This window comes from Pleurodeles waltl, chromosome 12 (assembly GCF_031143425.1).
Source record: "Pleurodeles waltl isolate 20211129_DDA chromosome 12, aPleWal1.hap1.20221129, whole genome shotgun sequence".
Lineage (NCBI taxonomy): Eukaryota > Metazoa > Chordata > Amphibia > Caudata > Salamandridae > Pleurodeles > Pleurodeles waltl.
Window position 1 is genome coordinate 148,759,451 of NC_090451.1, and position 22,804 is coordinate 148,782,254.

At 45.6% G+C, this 22,804-nt stretch overlaps 1 protein-coding gene across 3 annotated transcripts in view; it reads left to right on the forward strand.

The window, feature by feature from the left end:
- The window catches only part of LOC138267785 (PABIR family member 2-like), a 97,523-nt gene that overhangs the window by 71,091 nt on the left and 3,628 nt on the right, over positions 1–22,804 (forward strand). For all 3 annotated transcript variants that reach the window (XM_069216986.1, XM_069216988.1, XM_069216987.1), the window contains 2 exons: positions 3,911–3,966; positions 4,388–4,466. In XM_069216986.1, the coding sequence (XP_069073087.1) occupies positions 3,911–3,966; positions 4,388–4,466 (135 nt within the window). The remainder of the gene's footprint in view (positions 1–3,910; positions 3,967–4,387; positions 4,467–22,804) is intronic.

A 22,804-nucleotide genomic window follows, 5' to 3' on the forward strand; every position in this document is an offset into this window, starting at 1 on the left:
CAAACTAATCGAATATATATGGAAAGAGGACAAATATAATGCAAACCACTGACATGGAGTTCCCGTCACCAAATTCAAAACGGTAATATGTGCCCACAGTGAAGTCGAAGCCCATAGATAAAAAAACAAAAAAAACAAAAAACGAATATATAGCCAAAATGAGTGAAAAAGCCTAATACGCTCAAGGAGTGAATCAACACCAGCGTAAATGTGCACACCGATAATACGGTAAACTCAGCCAAAGTAAAACTCCCAGCAAATTGCAGAAAACGTCTTTAGTCTGCAAAACGTCGGGATGACAAATCTAACATGTTACATGTATGGAAGAGCAAAGTGCTCCAAACAAACTTACCCAATGTGTGCAGAAAACATAGTAGCGTCCTGAGAATGTGTAGACGATGCGAATAGTACTATCGTTTAAATCAAGTCATAAAGATAAAAAATGACAGGGCTGTCTAAGAGATGTAAACCAATGTAAAGCTGGTGGCCATTTAGAACTACATAACAAAGTATTATAAATACACCAACACTTGTCCTAAAGAACATTTATAAAGAAGAGCCCCCTCACAATACGAACCAACGTACATCCCGTATTGATGTCACAACAACTAAATCCTCCACAAGTGAATCCATATGAATTTGCGGCCTTCGGAGCCCAAAGTAGTGATTGAGTATGCTTGGCAAGAAGGGAAACCATAGAGTGGTCCAAAATCGTAGGTTATTGCGGCTGCCATCTTGAGACAATGTTGGTCGATTAAAAAGTTAAAGAGCGGCTAAAACATACGAGGCAAAAGATTGGTTTATATAACCAGAAAAATGAAATGTACAATGATGTATGTTGTCCCATAAGTAAACAGCAACCCAATTAGATTACAGAACAAAATTATTTTAGTACTACAAAGAGCGGTCATAAGAGTATAGAAGAACCACTATCAGCAGACAATGCATGTCTGCGTGTTTAAAAAAAAAAAAAAACATTTAAAACTGCTTAGTGATTGAAAACATAAAAGATAAGTCTATGTAGTGGAGATACTAACGAGAATGGTGTATGGTAATTCAAACAAGGCATAAATAGTAGGAGAGTCCAAGGGATTGTTGAAACGCAAACATTGTAAATGCATAGAGATGCAAGGAACAACATCAGTAAAAATCTGATAACATGAAAGGTACTAATGAATCATGATACATACATACAAACAAAAAAACGGGGATAGTTAAGCTGCACACATAGTAATTGCATAGAGATCTAGGGAACAACACCAGTAAAAGCTGATAACATTAAAGGTACTAGTGAATCGGGATGAATGCATGGAAACACAAGCGTTCTTGGTCGTGATCAATGGTTTAAGACAGCTAGGTACCAATACGGGACAAATTTACATGTGCATTCCACTGGTATGGCAGCTTAACGTCTGAGTCATCTTGCATACTATTAGATGCATAAAAACAAGTCATGTATGAGGTCTTCACAGAAACACAAGCAATTCCCTGTCCGTGTTGAGACCTCTGTTCACCGCACATAATTTGATAATCCATTTCGCTTCACGTTTTCTGAGTTTAGAAACCATATCACCCCAACTCATGTCATTGGTGACTCGTGTAATCCCTTGGAATCTGATACCTGTCACCTCTGATCTTGCATGTGCAGAGTTGTAGTGAGTTGCCAGGGGGTAGTTGGGATTATTGATTCTGATAGCTCTGATACATTTCTGTATGCGTTCTTTCAAGGGAAAGATGGTTCTTCCCACATAGATTAAATCACACTTACAAACAATACAGTATACTGTCAATTTTATGTTACAGGCGATGAACTGCTGTAAATGTAACACATGTACAGAGTTGTATGAAAACCCTACCAGCTTCTCCATAGCAAATTGACAAACGTTGCAACATGTACATTTATAAAAATCTGCGGGTTGGGAGGGTAACCAATTGTTGGTTTGATCAAGTGTGATCGAACCAATGAAGCTGGGACAGAGCCTATTTCTTAAGGTCATCCCACGGCTATGAGTGATTTGAGGTCTGCTGGCAAGTTTATGCAGGGTCTTGTCTAATAGGAGCAAGTGCCAATGGCGTTTCAAAGTACAATATATAGCAGAATTCTGTGCATTGTATCTAGTAATTAGAGTCATGCACCTATCATTAGACTGCTTGCCAGTCCTGTGGGTTAGCAGGGATTCCCGTGAAGTATTTCTGTTCAGGTTTTATTTATATTGACTGAATTGAGACACCTTCACGGTAGCCTGCATTCATGAATTAACTTTTAAGCAAGCGTTGGGTCTCATTTTCCTTTTAAAGTTATAGGAATGCTGTGTTTATTTTACGTTATTATCATCAGTTCGCAGATAGCAGGGCATGGTAATGAGCAGCGTTCAGTCAGATTTATGACCCAGGCTGTGGCACAGGGGTGAAGAACTGAGTTTTTTTAACTCTTAAATAGACTCCTTGTCAGCTCAATTTTGGAGCATGAGAACAAGTGAGGTTTCTGAAAACTTTTATGTGTGAGGAAATAAAATGGAGATGTAACTTAATGATTTCGTTTTCTACTATTTCAAGGTGTCGCTTTTACAAACGGCAAACCTCTAGATCCCAGTGCCCAGTAGACACTGTGCCATATTTATAACTGGAAATTACAATCAATGGAGAAATTTAAAGCAAAGAAAAATATTTCTAGGAAACCTCTAGTCTTTGTTTTTCTGCCCTTTCAGTTAAACCAGGTACATCTAAAGGTTTTATAAAGCATGATTCTTTGCTTTAAAATCTTCCCATTTAAATAAATGTTTTTATTTTTCTGTTATATATCTATATATATAGCACGGTGTCTACAGGTCATTGGTAGCAAGATGCCTGCTGCTTGCAAATGTGACACTTTGGAATGAGAGAAAATATAAACGATGAGTGTCGTGAAATCCATAAAAGCATAAACTTCACTCTTTAATTTAATTTTCTCCCATTTCAGTGTGTCACCTTTAGACACAGTAGGTATCTTGTTTCCAGTGGCTAGTAGGCACTGCGCCATAACTGAAAATACAGTCATTACTTTAAGTGGGCAATAATTAAAGTGCAGAAAATTGCTCCATTTTTGCTGAACATTGTCTGCACTTTAAATTTCTTCCATTTAAAAAATGGTTAATTTCATGTGTAACGGTGTCACATGTGATGAGTTATGGCCTGTGCCACAAGTACTTACGACACAGGCTCTCAGTCGCCCATACACACATATCCCAATTATACACAAGCATGTTCATACATCTTCAAAGACAACGCTCTCACTGAGACACATGGTAGCCCTGTCATAGTGTCCCTAGTCAGAGTATTTTGTTCAAACCACATAATCTGCCTCTATGGACATTAGCTTTAAGGTCATTGAAGCTGGGCGTGAGGGTGTTTGGTAATACTGCGCGAGTTGCTTGGCCCTCAGTAGCTCACACTGATTTACACTGATCAGAAGTAGCTGTCATTACAGAAAAAGCTGGAGACTCCTGCTGTACCCTGTCACCGGAGCTTCCTAAGCATCAGCATCACTTGGGCTGTGTGAAATCAAGTCTTCTGACCTGATGAGCAACATCTCAACTGAAGTTATGTTCGTTTTTGTACCAAATTACCACTAACTTCTAAGTCCTTAGCTGGTGTGTCACTCTATTCTGGTTACAGTTTTAAATCTGAAGGTGATATTACAGCTCACTTATCTGTCAGCCCCTGCCAAATTGTATTGCATTCTCACTCACTATCTCTCTCCTGGGACTGTGACTTTTCCTCCATGCACTGCAATAAGAGCTAGACAGTGCATCAATTTGAAATGGTCAACCTGTGTATTCCATGTGCGATGATCAGTTGGGGAGTAGTGCACTGCCCCTGCTTTGCTAGCTGTAAATTGCTCAAGGTCTGTGGTATTTGTTGTTTTTCATAGGACAGTTACCAGGCTCGGACTACAGCAGTTTGCTCAGACCCCACTGAAGAGGAAAGGTGAGTGTAGATGGACCCCTTTCTCCTCTTCCTTTCACACTCATACACTACCTCAGTTCTGATCATCTCCCTTGTTACTTCCAGTTCTCCTGTTCAGATTCTATCTTGCTCCCTTGTGCTTCATTTAGCTTTCTTTTGTTCTAATATATCACCCCACTTTTTCCTTTCTTTTCTTCTTCTGCCCTGATTTCCATCTCTGATCAATTATTTTGCTCATTTTCCTACATTCTTTATCTTATTCTCCCTTTCTCCACAATAGCTTGTTATACTTTCTTTCCTTGCAGTGCTCTTCCTTCTCTTTATAATTTATCTTCCTCTCTTTAAGCTCAAGTCACCCTCATTCTCCTTGGCTCTATCAACTCTCTTTCCTTCACCTTGAATACATTCTCTACTTAATTCAGTCTCTCTTTCTTCCTTTCAGGGGGTGTTGAAATGGATTCCCCTCCTAACAAGTTGTTTGTTGCAGGAGTCCATCTGCCTGGCCCAAATTCTCCAGAGAGGTATGCAGATAGGGGACTGAAATAAGAAGTGATGGTAAATGTTTTCTTCCCAAAGATTCCTCACCTTACAAATAATATCTGGCATCAGACTGGATCCGCCCTTGCCCGGTTAGCATGCAGTACAGGTAAGGTGCAGATTGATGTCAGTTCCTTTTTCCTGCACCTCATGGACACGGGTTGTAGGAGGCTGGCCTGGTTTGTAGTGGGTACCTTGGGTACTTACACCTTATACCAGGTCCAGTTATCCCTTATTAGTAAGTGTAGAAGTGTTCTAGAAGCTTAGGCTTATAGGTGTAGCTATAGCAGAGCATCCAAGGCTGAACTAGGAGACATGCAAAGCTCCTGCAATACCACTATATAGGCACAATACCATAAGAAAGACAATACTCAGAGTTACTAAAAATAAAGGTACTTTATTTTAGTGACAATGTGCCAAAAATATCTCAGTGGATATACTCCTTGGGAGGTAAGTAACATACACAAAATATACACAAATAACCAAATTAGGTAAGTAAAACTGTCAGAAAATAGTGCAGACACTGTAGAACACAATAGAATGCAATAGGCCTAGGGACAACACAAACTAAATACTAAGTAAGTGGAATACGAACCACGAATTAACCCCTAAGCAAGTGTAGTGTGTAGAGGGTCGCTGGGAGTGTCAGAAAAACCAAGGGTATAGAGGAAACCCCACCCCAGGACCCAGGAAAGCAGGAGTAAAGTGCTACTATTTCCCCCAAAACACACTAAAGTTGTGACAAAGGATTTTGCAAGGACCACACAAGATTGCAAAGCACTGAAGATGGATTCCTGGACCTGAAGACCTTTAAAGGAAGAGGACCACGTCTAAGAGTCGCTAAAGTGTCCAGGGAGAGCAGGAGCCCACTAAACCCCGGATGAAGGTGCAAGATAGATGCCTCCGGTTGGAAGAAGATGCTGGTTCTGCACCAACGGAGTGAGGTAGGAGGTTCTGCTTTGTGCAGAAGATATCCCAAGACGTGCTGGCAGATGCAGGGTGGTTTCCTTTGCAAAGTACCGCTCACAAGCCTTGCTACACGCAAGAGTCGCGGTTGAAGAAAAAGGGTGCTACCCAGGCCTAGGAAGGACCAGGATGTCGCCACTCAGGATGGGGAGACAGAGGGGACCCTCAGCATCGTAGAGAGCCCACTGGAAAAATGGAAGCACCTGCAGGAGTCCTTGAACACGGGTTCAAGAAGACTGAACACAGCGGTCGTCCCAACACTGCACAAAGAGGTCCCACGACGCCAGAGGTCAACTCAGGGAGCTGAGCATCGCAGGACGGAGTGCTGGGGACCTAGGCTCGGCTGTGCATGCAGGATTCCTTGGAAATGTGCACAGAAGCCCTTATAGTTGCAGATCACACGGTGCACAGTGGTACTGTCTGGAGAGGGGAAGGGAGGGGAGGCAAGGACTTACCTACTCCAAATTCAGACAGTTGGACCTCTGGACAGTCGAGGTCACTTGGGTCCACCACCTGTGTTCCAGGGACCACGCTTGTCAGGATGAGAGGGGATCCAGAGTACCGGTGAGGCTGTAGTTTGGTGCCTGCTGGAGCAGGGGGAAGACTCCGGCAACCCACAGGAGATTTCTTTGTGGCTTCCACTGCAGGGTGAAGGCAGACAGCCCTCAGAGCATGCACCACCAGGAAACAGTCGAGAAAGCCGGCAGGATTAGGCACTACAATGTCGCGGTAGTCTTCTGGTGACTTTGTTGCAGGCGTCCTGGAGCAGTCAGCGGTCGATCCTTGGCAGAAGTCGAAGAGAGAAGTGCAGAGGAGTCCTGGTGGATTCTTGCAAGTCAAAATCTGAAGAGAAGCCCACAGGAGAGAGCCCTATATAGCCCTGAGACGAGGATTGGCTACCTACCCAGGTATGCACCTATCAGGAGGAGTCTCTGACGTCACCTGCTTGCATTGGCCAGTCAGAGGCTTCCCGAGTGTCCCCACACCTCTGAAAGCAAGATGGCAGAGGTCTGAGACACACGGGAGGAGCTCTGGACACCACCCCTGGGTTGGTGATGGACGGGGGAGTGGGCACTCCCCTTTCGCACCAGAGCAGGGACTGGGGTTCCCTAAACTGGTGTAGACTGGCTTATGCAAGGAGGGACCATCTGTGCCCTTCAACATATTTCCAGAGGCTCTAGGAGGCTACCCCTCCCAGGCCTGTAACACCTTTTTTCCAAAGGGAGAGGGTATAACACCCTCCTCCCAAAGGAAATACATTGTTCTGCCTTCCTGGGACTGAGCTGCTCAGACCCCAGGAGAGCAGAACCCTGTCTGTGGGGTGACAGCAACTGTAGCTGCAGAGAAAACCCCAGAGAGCTGGTTTGGCAGTACTGGGGGTCCATAGTGGAGCCCCCAGGGTGCATGGGATTGCCCCCCATACCAGATCCGGAATGGGGGGACAATTCCATGATCTTAGACACCTCACTTGGCCATATTCAGAGTTACCATTGTGCAGCTACATATAGGTGGCAACCTATATGTCGTGCACGTGTAAAATGGTGTCCCCACACTCACAAAGTTCAGGGAAATGGCCCTGAACAATGTGGGGGCACACCTGCTAGTGCAAGTGTGCCCTCACACTTAGTAACTTTGTACCTATCCAGAGTTGGACATATAGGTGACTTATAAGTAACTTTAGTGAGGTGTAAAATGTCTGTAAAATAGTTTGGCAAAAGTAATGCTGCAGCCCATAAGGATCTCTTGGAACCCCAGTGCACTGGGTACCTAGGTACCATATACTAGGGACTTATAAGGGGGTCCCAATGTGCCAATTAGAATTGGTTGTTGTAGTCACTAGCCTATAGTGACAAATTTAAAGGCAGAGAGAGCATGAGTGTAGGAAGTTGGCTCTGTATGTGCTATTTCAAAGTAAGGAATAGCATGCACAGAGTCCAAGGGTTCCCCTTAGAGGTAAAATAGTGGTAAAAATAGATAATACTAATGCTCTATTTTGTGGTAGTGTGGTCGAGCAGTAGGCTTATCCAAGGAGTAGTGTTAAGCATTTGTTGTACATACACATAGACAATAAATGAGGTACACACACTCAGAGACAAATCCAGCCAATAGGTTTTTGTATAGAAAAATATCTTTTCTTAGTTTATTTTAAGAACCACAGGTTCAAATTCTACATGTAATATCTCATTCGAAAGGTATTGCAGGTAAGTACTTTAGGAACTTCAAATCATCAAAATTGCATGTATACTTTTCAAGTTATTGACAAATAGCTGTTTTAAAAGTGGACACTTAGTGCAATTTTCACAGTTCCTAGGGGAGGTAAGTATTGGTTAGGTTAACCAGGTAAGTAAGACACTTACAGGGCTTAGTTCTTGGTCCAAGGTAGCCCACCGTTGGGGGTTCAGAGCAACCCCAAAGTCACCACACCAGCAGCGCAGGGCCGGTCAGGTGCAGAGTTCAAAGTGGTGCCCAAAACGCATAGGCTAGAATGGAGAGAAGGGGGTGCCCCGGTTCCGGTCTGCTTGCAGGTAAGTACCCGCGTCTTCGGAGGGCAGACCAGGGGGGTTTTGTAGGGCACCGGGGGGGACACAAGTCCACACAGAAATTTCACCCTCAGCAGCGCGGGGGCGGCCGGGTGCAGTGTAGAAACAAGCGTCGGGTTTGTAATGTTAGTCTATGAGAGATCTCGGGATCTCTTCAGCGCTGCAGGCAGGCAAGGGGGGGATTCCTCGGGGAAACCTCCACTTGGGCAAGGGAGAGGGACTCCTGGGGGTCACTTCTCCAGTGAAAGTCCGGTCCTTCAGGTCCTGGGGGCTGCGGGTGCAGGGTCTCTCCCAGGCGTCGGGACTTTAGGTTCAAAGAGTCGCGGTCAGGGGAAGCCTCGGGATTCCCTCTGCAGGCGGCGCTGTGGGGGCTCAGGGGGGACAGGTTTTGGTACTCACAGTATCAGAGTAGTCCTGGGGTCCCTCCTGAGGTGTTGGATCGCCACCAGCCGAGTCGGGGTCGCCGGGTGCAGTGTTGCAAGTCTCACGCTTCTTGCGGGGAGCTTGCAGGGTTCTTTAAAGCTGCTGGAAACAAAGTTGCAGCTTTTCTTGGAGCAGGTCCGCTGTCCTCGGGAGTTTCTTGTCTTTTCGAAGCAGGGGCAGTCCTCAGAGGATGTCGAGGTCGCTGGTCCCTTCGGAAGGCGTCGCTGGAGCAGGATCTTTGGAAGGCAGGAGACAGGCCGGTGAGTTTCTGGAGCCAAGGCAGTTGTCGTCTTCTGGTCTTCCGCTGCAGGGGTTTTCAGCTGGGCAGTCCTTCTTCTTGTTGCAGGAATCTAACTTTCTAGGGTTCAGGGTAGCCCTTAAATACTAAATTTAAGGGCGTGTTTAGGTCTGGGGGGTTAGTAGCCAATGGCTACTAGCCCTGAGGGTGGGTACACCCTCTTTGTGCCTCCTCCCAAGGGGAGGGGGTCACAATCCTAACCCTATTGGGGGAATCCTCCATCTGCAAGATGGAGGATTTCTAAAAGTCAGAGTCACCTCAGCTCAGGACACCTTAGGGGCTGTCCTGACTGGCCAGTGACTCCTCCTTGTTTTTCTCATTATTTTCTCCGGCCTTGCCGCCAAAAGTGGGGCCTGGCCGGAGGGGGCGGGCAACTCCACTAGCTGGAGTGTCCTGCTGGGTTGGCACAAAGGAGGTGAGCCTTTGAGGCTCACCGCCAGGTGTGACAATTCCTGCCTGGGGGAGGTGTTAGCATCTCCACCCAGTGCAGGCTTTGTTACTGGCCTCAGAGTGACAAAGGCACTCTCCCCATGGGGCCAGCAACATGTCTCGGTTTGTGGCAGGCTGCTAAAACTAGTCAGCCTACACAGGTAGTCGGTTAAGTTTCAGGGGGCACCTCTAAGGTGCCCTCTGGGGTGTATTTTACAATAAAATGTACACTGGCATCAGTGTGCATTTATTGTGCTGAGAAGTTTGATACCAAACTTCCCAGTTTTCAGTGTAGCCATTATGGTGCTGTGGAGTTCGTGTTTGACAGACTCCCAGACCATATACTCTTATGGCTACCCTGCACTTACAATGTCTAAGGTTTTGTTTAGACACTGTAGGGGTACCATGCTCATGCACTGGTACCCTCACCTATGGTATAGTGCACCCTGCCTTAGGGCTGTAAGGCCTGCTAGAGGGGTGTCTTACCTATACTGCATAGGCAGTGAGAGGCTGGCATGGCACCCTGAGGGGAGTGCCATGTCGACTTACTCATTTTGTTCTCACTAGCACCCCCAGGCTTGTAAGCAGTGTGTCTGTGCTGAGTGAGGGGTCTCTAGGGTGGCATAAGACATGCTGCAGCCCTTAGAGACCTTCCTTGGCATCAGGGCCCTTGGTACTAGAAGTACCAGTTACAAGGGACTTATCTGAATGCCAGGGTGTGCCAATTGTGGATACAATGGTACATTTTAGGTGAAGGAACACTGGTGCTGGGGCCTGGTTAGCAGGGTCCCAGCACTCTTCTCAGTCAAGTCAGCATCAGTATCAGGCAAAAAGTGGGGGGTAACTGCAACAGGGAGCCATTTCCTTACACAAGCCCCCCCCAGCCCACAGGCCAGGAGACTCAGCCCAAGCTGGGAGAGTCTTCCTAGTCTGTCAGGCGAGGAAGAGTAGGAGAAATAGGCTGGTTAGTTGCAGGGCCTACTCTGCCTTACATCCTTCTGTTCAGGTCATTCCCTTTGGGGAACTGACCTACTTCCACAGTGATAGGACCTAGTCTGAATTGCCTCTTGTCTGCCTCTTCAATGTCTCCACCCATTCTTTCTATTTTGGTCTTAGAGGTGTCCACCTCTGCTAACCTTATCTTGGCCAGGGTCACCCCTAGCTTACCCAGAGAGGTTACCCAGAGCTGGAGTAACCCCACCATGACCAATAGGGTCAGGGGGCCTAACTTGCTATTTGGCATGGGGTCAGACCACCATGCTAAGGATAGTGCAGCCATAAAGGCTAACACCCAGCAGAGGCCACTGACAGCTGTCAGTGCCCAGAACCACACCTTTAGCTCTTCACCTAAAAGGGAAGGGGCTAAGTTACAGGCTTCTTTGGGTTCAGGTTGCCTGTCTGCTGTATTGGAGTGGGGGGTTACCACATCTTGTAGTAAACACCCTTCTTCCACTCTTTCTTCTGTTAGCTGAGGAGCCACCCACTCAGGTTTAACAGTTGCCTGACTAGCCAGGACTTCTTGTGGGTCAGGTTGGACTTTATCAGGGCCATTTTTGGAGTTCTCCCCTACTGGAGCAGAATCTCCTTGGCTTGCTGTAACCTTGGCTAAAGGTTGTCCACCCTTCCTACTCTGTTTTCTTTTCTTCTTCTTCTGGGGCCTGCTTGCATTTACTGCAGAGGCAGGACTTCCAGAATCCTTGGGAGAGGACTGGCACTGGACCAGTTCCCCTCTTGGGCTCTGACTAACCTCTGGGTAGTCATTTCCAAGGAGACAATCAAGGGGAAGGTCTGTACTGACTACTACCCTTCTCCAGCTAAGAGTGCCACCCACTTCTATGGGCACTAAAGCCACAGGCCTCTTAGTGACCCTGTCTAGGCTAACTCTTACCCTGGCAGTCTCACCTGGGATGTACTGGTTTGAGAGCACCAGCCTGTCATGCACAATAGTGTGACTGGCACAAGTGTCTCTCAGGGCAGTGGTTGGGATTCCATTCACCAGTAGGTGGTGGAAGTGTCTACTTCCCTCTGGAATCTCCAACTCACCTGTTGGGCCCTGTTTCCAGTTGAAGGCTATGAAGACCTCCTCATCTGAGGAGTCATCTCCCATGGCTACACTGGTTACCCCTGGAATTTTGTTCTGGGGTTTGTTTTTGGGACAAGAAGTGTCCTTGGTGTGGTGCCCAGACTGTTTACAGTTGTGGCACCATGCCTTAGTGGCATCCCAGTTCTTACCCTGGTACCCACCTTTGTTTTGGGTTGTGTCTTGGGGCCCACCCACCTGTTCTGGTTTTTGGGGGCCTACAGAGGACTCTTTTTCTTTGTTTCTAGTGTCACCCACTTTCTCCTGGGGAGGCTTTGTAACCCCTTTCTTTTGGTCACCCCCAGTGGAAGTTTTGGTTACCCTAGTCTTGACCCAGTGGTCTGCCTTCTTTCCCAATTCTTGGGGAGAAATTGGACCTAGGTCTACCAGATACTGATGCAACTTTTCATTGAAGCAGTTACTTAAAATGTGTTCTTTCATAAACAAATTATAAAGCCCAACATAGTCACACACTTCATTTCCAGTTAACCAACCATCTAGTGTTTTTACTGAGTAGTCTACAAAATCAACCCAGGTCTGGCTCGAGGATTTTTGAGCCCCCCTGAATCTAATTCTATACTCCTCAGTCGATAATCCAAAGCCCTCAATCAGGGTACCCTTCATGAGGTCATAGGATTCTGCATCTTTTCCAGAGAGTGTGAGGAGTCTATCCCTACACTTTCCAGTGAACATTTCCCAAAGGAGAGCACCCCAGTGAGATCTGTTCACTTTTCTGGTTACACAAGCCCTCTCAAAAGCTGTGAACCATTTGGTGATGTCATCACCATCTTCATATTTTGTTACAATCCCTTTGGGGATTTTTAGGATGTCAGGAGAATCTCTGACCCTATTTAAGTTGCTGCCACCATTGATGGGTCCTAGGCCCATCTCTTGTCTTTCCCTCTCTATGGCTAGGATCTGTCTTTCCAAAGCCAATCTTTTGGCCATCCTGGCTAACTGGATGTCCTCTTCACTGGAGTTATCCTCAGTGATTTCAGAGGTGTTGGTCTCTCCTGTGAGGGAACCAGCATCTCTGACTATTATTTTTGGAGTCAGGGTTTGAGAGACCCTGTTCTCCCTAGATAGGACTGGTAGGGGGGAATTGTCCTCCAAGTCACTATCCTCTTCCTCTGAGTTGCCACCCTCAGAGGGGTTGGCCTTTTCAAACTCTGCCAAAAGCTCCTGGAGCTGTATTTTGGTAGGTTTGGGGCCCATTGTTATTTTCTTTATTTTACAGAGTGACCTTAGCTCCCTCATCTTAAGATGGAGGTAAGGTGTGGTGTCGAGTTCCACCACAGTCACATCTGTGCTAGACATTTTGCTTCTAAAAGTTGGAATACTTTTTAAGAATCTACAACTGGTTCTAGAATCTAATTCAAACTTTTACCAACTTTTAAACTCTAAAAGAAATGCTAAACAGGGACTTAACACACAAGGCCCTAGCAGGACTTTTAAGAATTTAGAAAAATTTCAAATTGCAAAAATGAATTTCTAATGACAATTTTGGAATTTGTCGTGTGATCAGGTATTGGCTGAGTAGTCCAGCAAATGCAAAGTCTTGTACCCCACCGCTGATCCACCAATGTAGGAAGTTGGCTCTGTATGTGCTATTTCAAAGTAAGGAATAGCATGCACAGAGTCCAAGGGTTCCCCTTAGAGGTAAAATAGTGGTAAAAATAGATAATACTAATGCTCTATTTTGTGGTAGTGTGGTCGAGCAGTAGGCTTATCCAAGGAGTAGTGTTAAGCATTTGTTGTACATACACATAGACAATAAATGAGGTACACACACTCAGAGACAAATCCAGCCAATAGGTTTTTGTATAGAAAAATATCTTTTCTTAGTTTATTTTAAGAACCACAGGTTCAAATTCTACATGTAATATCTCATTCGAAAGGTATTGCAGGTAAGTACTTTAGGAACTTCAAATCATCAAAATTGCATGTATACTTTTCAAGTTATTGACAAATAGCTGTTTTAAAAGTGGACACTTAGTGCAATTTTCACAGTTCCTAGGGGAGGTAAGTATTGGTTAGGTTAACCAGGTAAGTAAGACACTTACAGGGCTTAGTTCTTGGTCCAAGGTAGCCCACCGTTGGGGGTTCAGAGCAACCCCAAAGTCACCACACCAGCAGCGCAGGGCCGGTCAGGTGCAGAGTTCAAAGTGGTGCCCAAAACGCATAGGCTAGAATGGAGAGAAGGGGGTGCCCCGGTTCCGGTCTGCTTGCAGGTAAGTACCCGCGTCTTCGGAGGGCAGACCAGTGGGGTTTTGTAGGGCACCGGGGGGGACACAAGTCCACACAGAAATTTCACCCTCAGCAGCGCGGGGGCGGCCGGGTGCAGTGTAGAAACAAGCGTCGGGTTTGTAATGTTAGTCTATGAGAGATCTCGGGATCTCTTCAGCGCTGCAGGCAGGCAAGGGGGGGATTCCTCGGGGAAACCTCCACTTGGGCAAGGGAGAGGGACTCCTGGGGGTCACTTCTCCAGTGAAAGTCCGGTCCTTCAGGTCCTGGGGGCTGCGGGTGCAGGGTCTCTCCCAGGCGTCGGGACTTTAGGTTCAAAGAGTCGCGGTCAGGGGAAGCCTCGGGATTCCCTCTGCAGGCGGCGCTGTGGGGGCTCAGGGGGGACAGGTTTTGGTACTCACAGTATCAGAGTAGTCCTGGGGTCCCTCCTGAGGTGTTGGATCGCCACCAGCCGAGTCGGGGTCGCCGGGTGCAGTGTTGCAAGTCTCACGCTTCTTGCGGGGAGCTTGCAGGGTTCTTTAAAGCTGCTGGAAACAAAGTTGCAGCTTTTCTTGGAGCAGGTCCGCTGTCCTCGGGAGTTTCTTGTCTTTTCGAAGCAGGGGCAGTCCTCAGAGGATGTCGAGGTCGCTGGTCCCTTCGGAAGGCGTCGCTGGAGCAGGATCTTTGGAAGGCAGGAGACAGGCCGGTGAGTTTCTGGAGCCAAGGCAGTTGTCGTCTTCTGGTCTTCCGCTGCAGGGGTTTTCAGCTGGGCAGTCCTTCTTCTTGTTGCAGGAATCTAACTTTCTAGGGTTCAGGGTAGCCCTTAAATACTAAATTTAAGGGCGTGTTTAGGTCTGGGGGGTTAGTAGCCAATGGCTACTAGCCCTGAGGGTGGGTACACCCTCTTTGTGCCTCCTCCCAAGGGGAGGGGGTCACAATCCTAACCCTATTGGGGGAATCCTCCATCTGCAAGATGGAGGATTTCTAAAAGTCAGAGTCACCTCAGCTCAGGACACCTTAGGGGCTGTCCTGACTGGCCAGTGACTCCTCCTTGTTTTTCTCATTATTTTCTCCGGCCTTGCCGCCAAAAGTGGGGCCTGGCCGGAGGGGGCGGGCAACTCCACTAGCTGGAGTGTCCTGCTGGGTTGGCACAAAGGAGGTGAGCCTTTGAGGCTCACCGCCAGGTGTGACAATTCCTGCCTGGGGGAGGTGTTAGCATCTCCACCCAGTGCAGGCTTTGTTACTGGCCTCAGAGTGACAAAGGCACTCTCCCCATGGGGCCAGCAACATGTCTCGGTTTGTGGCAGGCTGCTAAAACTAGTCAGCCTACACAGGTAGTCGGTTAAGTTTCAGGGGGCACCTCTAAGGTGCCCTCTGGGGTGTATTTTACAATAAAATGTACACTGGCATCAGTGTGCATTTATTGTGCTGAGAAGTTTGATACCAAACTTCCCTGTTTTCAGTGTAGCCATTATGGTGCTGTGGAGTTCGTGTTTGACAGACTCCCAGACCATATACTCTTATGGCTACCCTGCACTTACAATGTCTAAGGTTTTGTTTAGACACTGTAGGGGTACCATGCTCATGCACTGGTACCCTCACCTATGGTATAGTGCACCCTGCCTTAGGGCTGTAAGGCCTGCTAGAGGGGTGTCTTACCTATACTGCATAGGCAGTGAGAGGCTGGCATGGCACCCTGAGGGGAGTGCCATGTCGACTTACTCATTTTGTTCTCACTAGCACCCCCAGGCTTGTAAGCAGTGTGTCTGTGCTGAGTGAGGGGTCTCTAGGGTGGCATAAGACATGCTGCAGCCCTTAGAGACCTTCCTTGGCATCAGGGCCCTTGGTACTAGAAGTACCAGTTACAAGGGACTTATCTGAATGCCAGGGTGTGCCAATTGTGGATACAATGGTACATTTTAGGTGAAGGAACACTGGTGCTGGGGCCTGGTTAGCAGGGTCCCAGCACTCTTCTCAGTCAAGTCAGCATCAGTATCAGGCAAAAAGTGGGGGGTAACTGCAACAGGGAGCCATTTCCTTACAATGAGCACTGAGGTTCTGATTAGAAGAGCCTCCGTGACACCGTTAGGCACTACACAGGCATACACATTTAGGCCACAAACTATGAGCGCTGGGGTCCTGGCTAGCAGGATCCCAGTGAGACAGGCGAAAACATACTGACATACATGTAAAATTGGGGGTAACATGCCAAGAAAGATGGTACTTTCCTACACAGGTGCTTAGCTCTTCTCACTGTATCACTAACAAAATTCCTCTACTTTGACAGTAACTAGGTTAATGTCTCCTTAAAAAATAAAAACGCTTACAAATGCCAAAAGCAAATATCTCTATTGGACCAGCATGGCCTTTCCACGTGGTGTCTCAGATCTAAACATTACTCCTTGGCCTGCAACATATGTTTTTAGATGTACCTGAAAGAAATCAGAAATAGGGAGGCCAAGGGACCAATCTATGCGTATTTGATGCGCTCCTGAATACTATTGCCAACACTGCTCACAGAGTCTGTTTCACTGCTCCTTGTGCCCTCTGTCGAGACTATTGTGAGTGGGCAAGGAAAATGGCTGCATATTTTTCGACAGTAAACCCTTTGCTGAGAACCTCTCAAGGGCCCAGAGAGTTACTGGATGGAAGTTCTTTTTCGGATCTGATTCTGATGTCCAGACCATGCCCTACAAAGATTACAGCTGTTCAGAGGATGATCACGCAAAGCCTAACAATCTCTCCTCCTCTTACAAATTGGTTGCTGCTTTTTAAATTGACTTAAAAAAAAAGTGTCTGTGGTCTAGATCAGTGGCTCTTAACCAGTGGGCCGAGAACTCCTAGGGGTCAGCAAAGCCTACTCACGGGGCTTGGAAAATTAAATAACATTAATAGATTAATGAAGTGTACATTAAGGAGCAAAATATAAAACTGAAAAATTTAAAGCATTCTGTAAATGGGAAGTTATTTGAGATTGGAGACTAAAAAATAGTTGGTATCCTTAGCTTGATTTTTGAGAGCAGCGAGGTGCATCAAGTAGAATATAATATGGATGATGGCTGGCATCAGTTGAAATTAGAAAAACCCCATCGTTCCCATTAAAATTAAGTAAAATATAGTTTTTTCTGCATATTTCTTTGCAAACTAAATAAAATAATTCGGATTTTTTTATTTTGTTTGATTAATGTTTTGCCTGTATTTTTGTGTTTTGTTTTGCAGTTCAAATCATCACAATTGGTTCAATCGGAGACCCCAGCTTCAAGTAATGACTTAGTGGGGTTCCCTTACTTTCAACAATGATTCAGAGGGCGTCCCTTGATTCCAGTAATGATTAAGTGGGGATCAACAGAAGTGAAAAGGTTAAGAACCACTGGTCTAAATTCATCTCTAGAAGGGGGCTTCCCTTTCCCCTCTGGACACCCTTCACTAGAAGTCCCTGTGTTCACTACAGTGTTATGGAAATCAGCTGAAGTGCATAACTTAAATCTGTCCACTACTGAGGCCAAATCTAATATTTTAACTAACATCCTGCAACCGCTTCTGCATTTTCAGAGTATGTCCTACCTTTCACTGAGGCACTACTGAACCCTTTTTGACAGGCTAAAAGAAGGTCTCATGCCTGGTAGCCCACAGACGAATCTTGCAACAAATAGGTCTGTACTTTGTGATCCTGAATTGTTGTTGTGGACCCTGTGTCGGGAGGTGATATAGTAATAGAAGTGAGTTCAAGGAAAGGGCATCTCCACAGTAGCGCCCCATCTCTCTGACGCAAGGCCTCAGTGTGTAGGCGGATGCTGTCAGCCGTCTGTCCCTAAAGGAGCATGAGAGTGAAATTCATCTTGAAGTGACAGAAATTATTGCATCTTGGGGTGTCCATGCATGGATACATTTTCCATGACCGAGATCAGGAAGTGCCCTTCGTTTTGTGCTATATGCTTCTCTCCGATTGGTTCCCTTAGGCGGTGCCTTCAGACATAAGTGACCATGAGAACTGTTTTACATATTTTATTTGATTCCCCCTTATGTCAAGAGTCCTACAGATGGTGCAAGAGGTCCAGCTCATCTGATTGCACCAGACTGCAGACGGAGGATTTGGAACACTGTTCACTTTCAGCTCCTCTTCAGCTTTCACGGCAGGATGGTCACGCCTTTCACCCCGGTTCCCCGATGCCTGCCGCAGCACACACAGCACAAGAGCTTTGTCAGTCACAGTCCTCCTTCCAGCTCCCAGAGTTTAGGGACGTTATCCTAGCCACCAAGAAACCTGCTAGAAATCCCTCTATATGGGCCACTGGACTGAGTTTGTCAAGCGGTGCACGTCTGCAGGTCGGACTCCCGTTTAGTCCTGCAGTCCCAGCGTTCTATGATGTGCACGGTTTCTTGCCCAATATGACCTGAGTATGGCTGCTGTCTAGGGTTACTTGGCTGCCCTGTCCACTTTTATCTGTCTCCCTGACCAGCCGTCCTTTTTAAGTCACCTCTAGCAATGCGTTTTCCAAAGGATTTGTCCGACCTCTTTCCTCCCACTCCATTTATTTTTTCTTATTTTAATTTTCTGTTTCCGTTTCTCAAGGCATCCTCCTTTGAGCTGAAATGCCCAGTTTGACTTCAGCCACTAAAAACAGGCTTCCTTTTGCCTGTAACCTCAACCCATGCTCGCCTGCTTTCATTCCCTCTGAAAGTGGTGTAGGACTTTCACATAGGGCAATCTATCCCTCTTCCATCCATTTTTCGTTCTGTCCATCCAGCCAGGGAGGAGGAAAATGTACATAGATTTGATCCTAGACATGCGTTGTTTTTTTACATGAACTGTACATGTCAGGAAAGAGAGAGTGACCACTTTTTTGTGGGGTTTCCGGAGCCAAGAAAGGCACAGAGGTACCCAAGCACGTGATTGTGTTTTGGGTTACACTTGGTACACAGATCTACCCTGCCTTGGCTGAGAGAGACTTTCCACATTTCCACCCACGAGGGCCATGGCGGCTTCCACAGTTTTCACCGTGGCCTCCCAGTAACTTACATTTGCCGGACGACCACTTGGTCTTCCTTGCATACATTTGCAAAACGTTACTGTCTATCATCCCAAGCACGTAATGACGGATTATTTGCTGAGATTGTGTAGCATGACTTCTTTGGTTAATTAGATCTACTCAGCATCACTACTAAGGGAGTTAATGCTTTGGGACTTGTACATAAGGTGAGTAATCTGGGACCTAACCTTTCCACCAAAAGAAAGTGTGCTTACCTTCTGTAACAGTTTTTCTGAGGTGTACTGCTTCTTCCTGCAGATTCCTACCTGGCCTGCATACTCTTCTGGTGTGTTAGTAATGTGACAAATAGGATATGAAAGTATGCAATTATATTGTATAGTTTTTATCGCTGTCAAATAAAAGTTCAATCTGCTTCTCACCCATACACCTTGTTGGGGCACAGAAAAATTACCAGGAACTGATGGCAGCACACAAGTTGACGCCTCAGTTGTATTTATGTTGACACAGCTAAGTGGACGTGGCCAGGGCTGGAGCCACTTAGTGGTAACTGGTGACAGTGGAGAGCTATTGCTATGGACACTGTTTCTGGGTCCAGTCTGGTGCCTGCCTGTTGATATTCACAGGGAAATTGCAGGAAGATATGACCCTCATTATAAGTTGGTGAAATAAAGTGAGGTATTTAGCACATGTGGTGTATACCATTAAGCCTTTGTAAGGCATTAACCTCCTGTTCTGGGTTTTAAGCCGGAAATCGAGGCATAGCATGCAAAATACAATTTTAACACAGCAACTTGTATGTTTTTATCTATGCCTTTCCTCATGATTCATTTCAGCAGATTTGACCTGAGAGAGACTATCAGAGGAAAACTATGAGCTTTCAATAGTTATCACACAACTCATAATTCTGGTACCTGTGCAAAAAAAGAGTTTGGAAGGGATCGTAATTTAGCCATTAACTTGCAATGTGGGCCAGATTATCCGCCAGGAATATCGCTAAAGAAGATAACTGTACATTCTTGAACACTACCTTCGCATTCCCAGAATGGCAGACAAGTTTTGTGGGTAAAATTCCTGGTTATATCCGAGAAAGGAAAGGCTGTTCAAAAAAGCAAAGCAGTTTATTAGTAACCCAGGGATACGCAGCTGCAAACTGACTGCACTCGACGTAAAAGTGACTCCTCGTAGAGAACGGGCCACCCAACCCTGTTGCAGGAAATCTCCTGGACCAGGGGTAGGCACCTCTGGTAAGAAATACACCTTATTAGAGTGAGATGTATTGGAAAGAAAGAGGCCCCATTGTGGAGTTGTTAAACCTAAGAAAATGGGAAAACCTGAGATGGGAAGAAACCACTGGAGCTTAAGATAGTCTTTAGGAGGAAAAGAGGGTTAGCAGCTCATGGAAAACAAACCACAGGATGTTATGGAACACATCAGGAAAACCAGACCCTTGCAAGAGTAAAAATCATCTTACAGCAATAGAAGATGTTCTTATATAGTAGATGCAGTGAAGTAAAAGTACAGAGAAACCTTAGAAAAATAATGAACTGTAGATGAGTATCAAATGGGACAGTGAGCCAGACACGTGCAAGTAAAGGCAGCATAAGTGAGTTAAGACAGAATTAGAGAGTAAGTGCAGCAAATTAAAACTGTAGAGAGTCACTGTGCAAGTCAGTGTTACAGATTCACCTGGGAATCTGCTGGGCCGAATTTCACGGATGGACTTTATTTAATTTTCACTGGCCACCATCCTGCCTTCAGATACGTTGGACTTAATGAAGCAGGTAGCCCATTAGTTTAAAAAAAACTGACAAAAAGTGGTTTTAAAGGTGTAACTAACTATTAAACCACATTTTCATAAAAGTGCACGCAGTGCAGTAAGTTTATAACCGGAAATCTAAGGGTTTTTAGCAGATATAACAGTAGCGGGCTGTCTGTCTGTTTTGTTTTGTTGTTTTTTTTTGTTTTGTTTTTAACAAAGCGGTGTTTGGATGCTGATTTTTAATCAGTCACAGTAGACCAGATAGAGCCCTATAAGACCTGGTAGAGTTTCCAAGTGTACTCTAACCGCATTTGCCTCCCTGCACCCAACTGCCTCATGTATGGGTGTCAGGAGGTGTGCATTTTCACACTCGTTTTTGGAAATTGCCGATATGGGCTGTCCAGTGTCTGTTACACCAGCATTTATTGTATTTGCATTTTGGGGACGTATAACGCGCCTACAAATCACCCAAAGGCATTAGGGCCAAATGGAGCGACGTGAACACTCCTTGAGGCAAACATTACTGCCAGATAGACAGGCCACATTGTAAGGAAAACGCTAGGATTTGAGGCCTTATTTATATAGATTTGTTTCCACTGTGTAAAAACGGGTGTGGTGTTCCGTAGATATAATGCAATGGGTTGCACCAAGCAAGAGTTGGGGTTGGAGGGTAAATCGCTTTGAGCTTAATGTGCTCCGAGACAGGGCGCCAGTGTATTGAAGCCAGGGCAACAGAAATATGATTCAGGCAATTTAGTTGTATGTCTATCCTGGCATCTGCAATCTGTAGAAACTGCAATTTCTACACAGATTTGTTGGGCAGTCCAAGACAGATAGCAGTACAAAGGTCCACTAGTGAAGAGATGTAAGCATTCAGGATAGTGATCTTGTGATTGTGTGTAAAAAAATAAATATGTATGTGTATGTAAAGTTTTTCAAAATTGAGAAATGTTAAAGTATGAACTGACCATAGCACTGAGGTCCTAGTAAGGCCTGCTTGAAATTTAACACTAAGAATGTTGACACAGCTGGAACAGAAAGTGCCCCAGCTATTAAAAATTCACACTTCACTACATACATTTGTCCATTTACCAAGCTTTAGGAGGAGCGTTAGAAAATTATAGCATACATCCACGGAGTTGACAACTAACACTGTCCTTATGTAACTCAAACAGAACACAGACGCCTTACCTTACAAAAACCATCCATGGGAGATCACCAAATCCCAACTGAATGGTAATGGTGAAAAGGAAATCGATAATAAGGCATGCCGCTAGTAGGGGGGAGGTGACATTTACCTATACTTTTTAGGAGATCCCATCAATGAAGTCTCTTAACCATCAGACATCTCTATGATGCTAGGTTCACTCTTCTCCCAAAGTAGAGGACTCATGAAATATTTCCCTGAGAGGTCTGGTATGTGGAAGAATATACCAGGGACACTTTGTACCATTATACAATTTCTCATTCCCTTTTTCTTTGACACAGTCTCTCATAGAAACCTTTCACAGCTCTGAGAGCACTGTTAGAGACTAAAACATATAATCCCACTGAATCTTCACTTATTCAATCCCATTTAGGAGCCAGCAGAAGGAGAAAAGTGACTACCTCACATGATAAACGCAAGGCATAAACCGGTCTCAAACGTCTACATTTGCACTTGGTGCATTGTTGGACATCAGCAGTGCCTGTGCCACCTTCCACTCTAGTGCTCCTGCCATTTCTGTACTCATTATATAGTTGGGTATGTGTGGAGTTTGACCTGCTTCTTTTGTTGTGTGGCTGTGGTGATTGTGATTGTGGTTGTTGTTTTGAGGTGGTGCCGCTGATCTTACAATACCTTGGCTGTCTCAGTTTTTGAACTTTTCGATTCCTCCAGTAACTCCCATTCTTACAACGTTATTGAACAGTGCTCATTGCATTGTTGTGTAGTTACACTGTTTGCACCTTTCGGTAACTGTGGTGTCTATGCGTTTTTTCATTGTTGGACACCAGTTGTGCCTGTACTTGACGTTCTGTGGTTTTTGCACTTATCTTGTTGGGGCCATTGAACAACTGCACTTCTTTCACTGCTGACGACCTTTGATGGCTGCACTGATTTGGTTGTTTCACACTTAAGTTGTCTATTGATTTTAAATTAATAAGAAGGAACCTATAGTGTGTCGTGCACCTATGATGTCTGTGCCTATTTGATTTCCAGCACCTGGGGTATCTGTGCTTGTAGCTTTATTGTCCATACTGCTCTTCTTTCACTATCAGGCCCCTGTGGTTCTTATTTTGTTGGTCCCTTGGGGTTCCTGCTTTCTCCATTATAGGCAACCAGTGATGGCTGTGCCTTCACTATTGCTGTGCACCTGCGGTGTCTCGACTCCTGACATAGCGGAGCACCTGAGTTGTCTGTGCTTCTTGTACCTTTCTTTTCAGCGCTTCATACATTTTTGGTTATATGTGAAGCATGCGCCTCTTAAATTTCTGGGCTCTTGAGTTTGCATACTGTTTGACACTTGTTTTGACTATGATTTATGCATCATCAATGACCTGAGATTTTTGCGCTAGCTTCAACAGCACCTGTGCTTCTTGCAATATTTGAGTACCTGTGGTTTGGTTCAATAT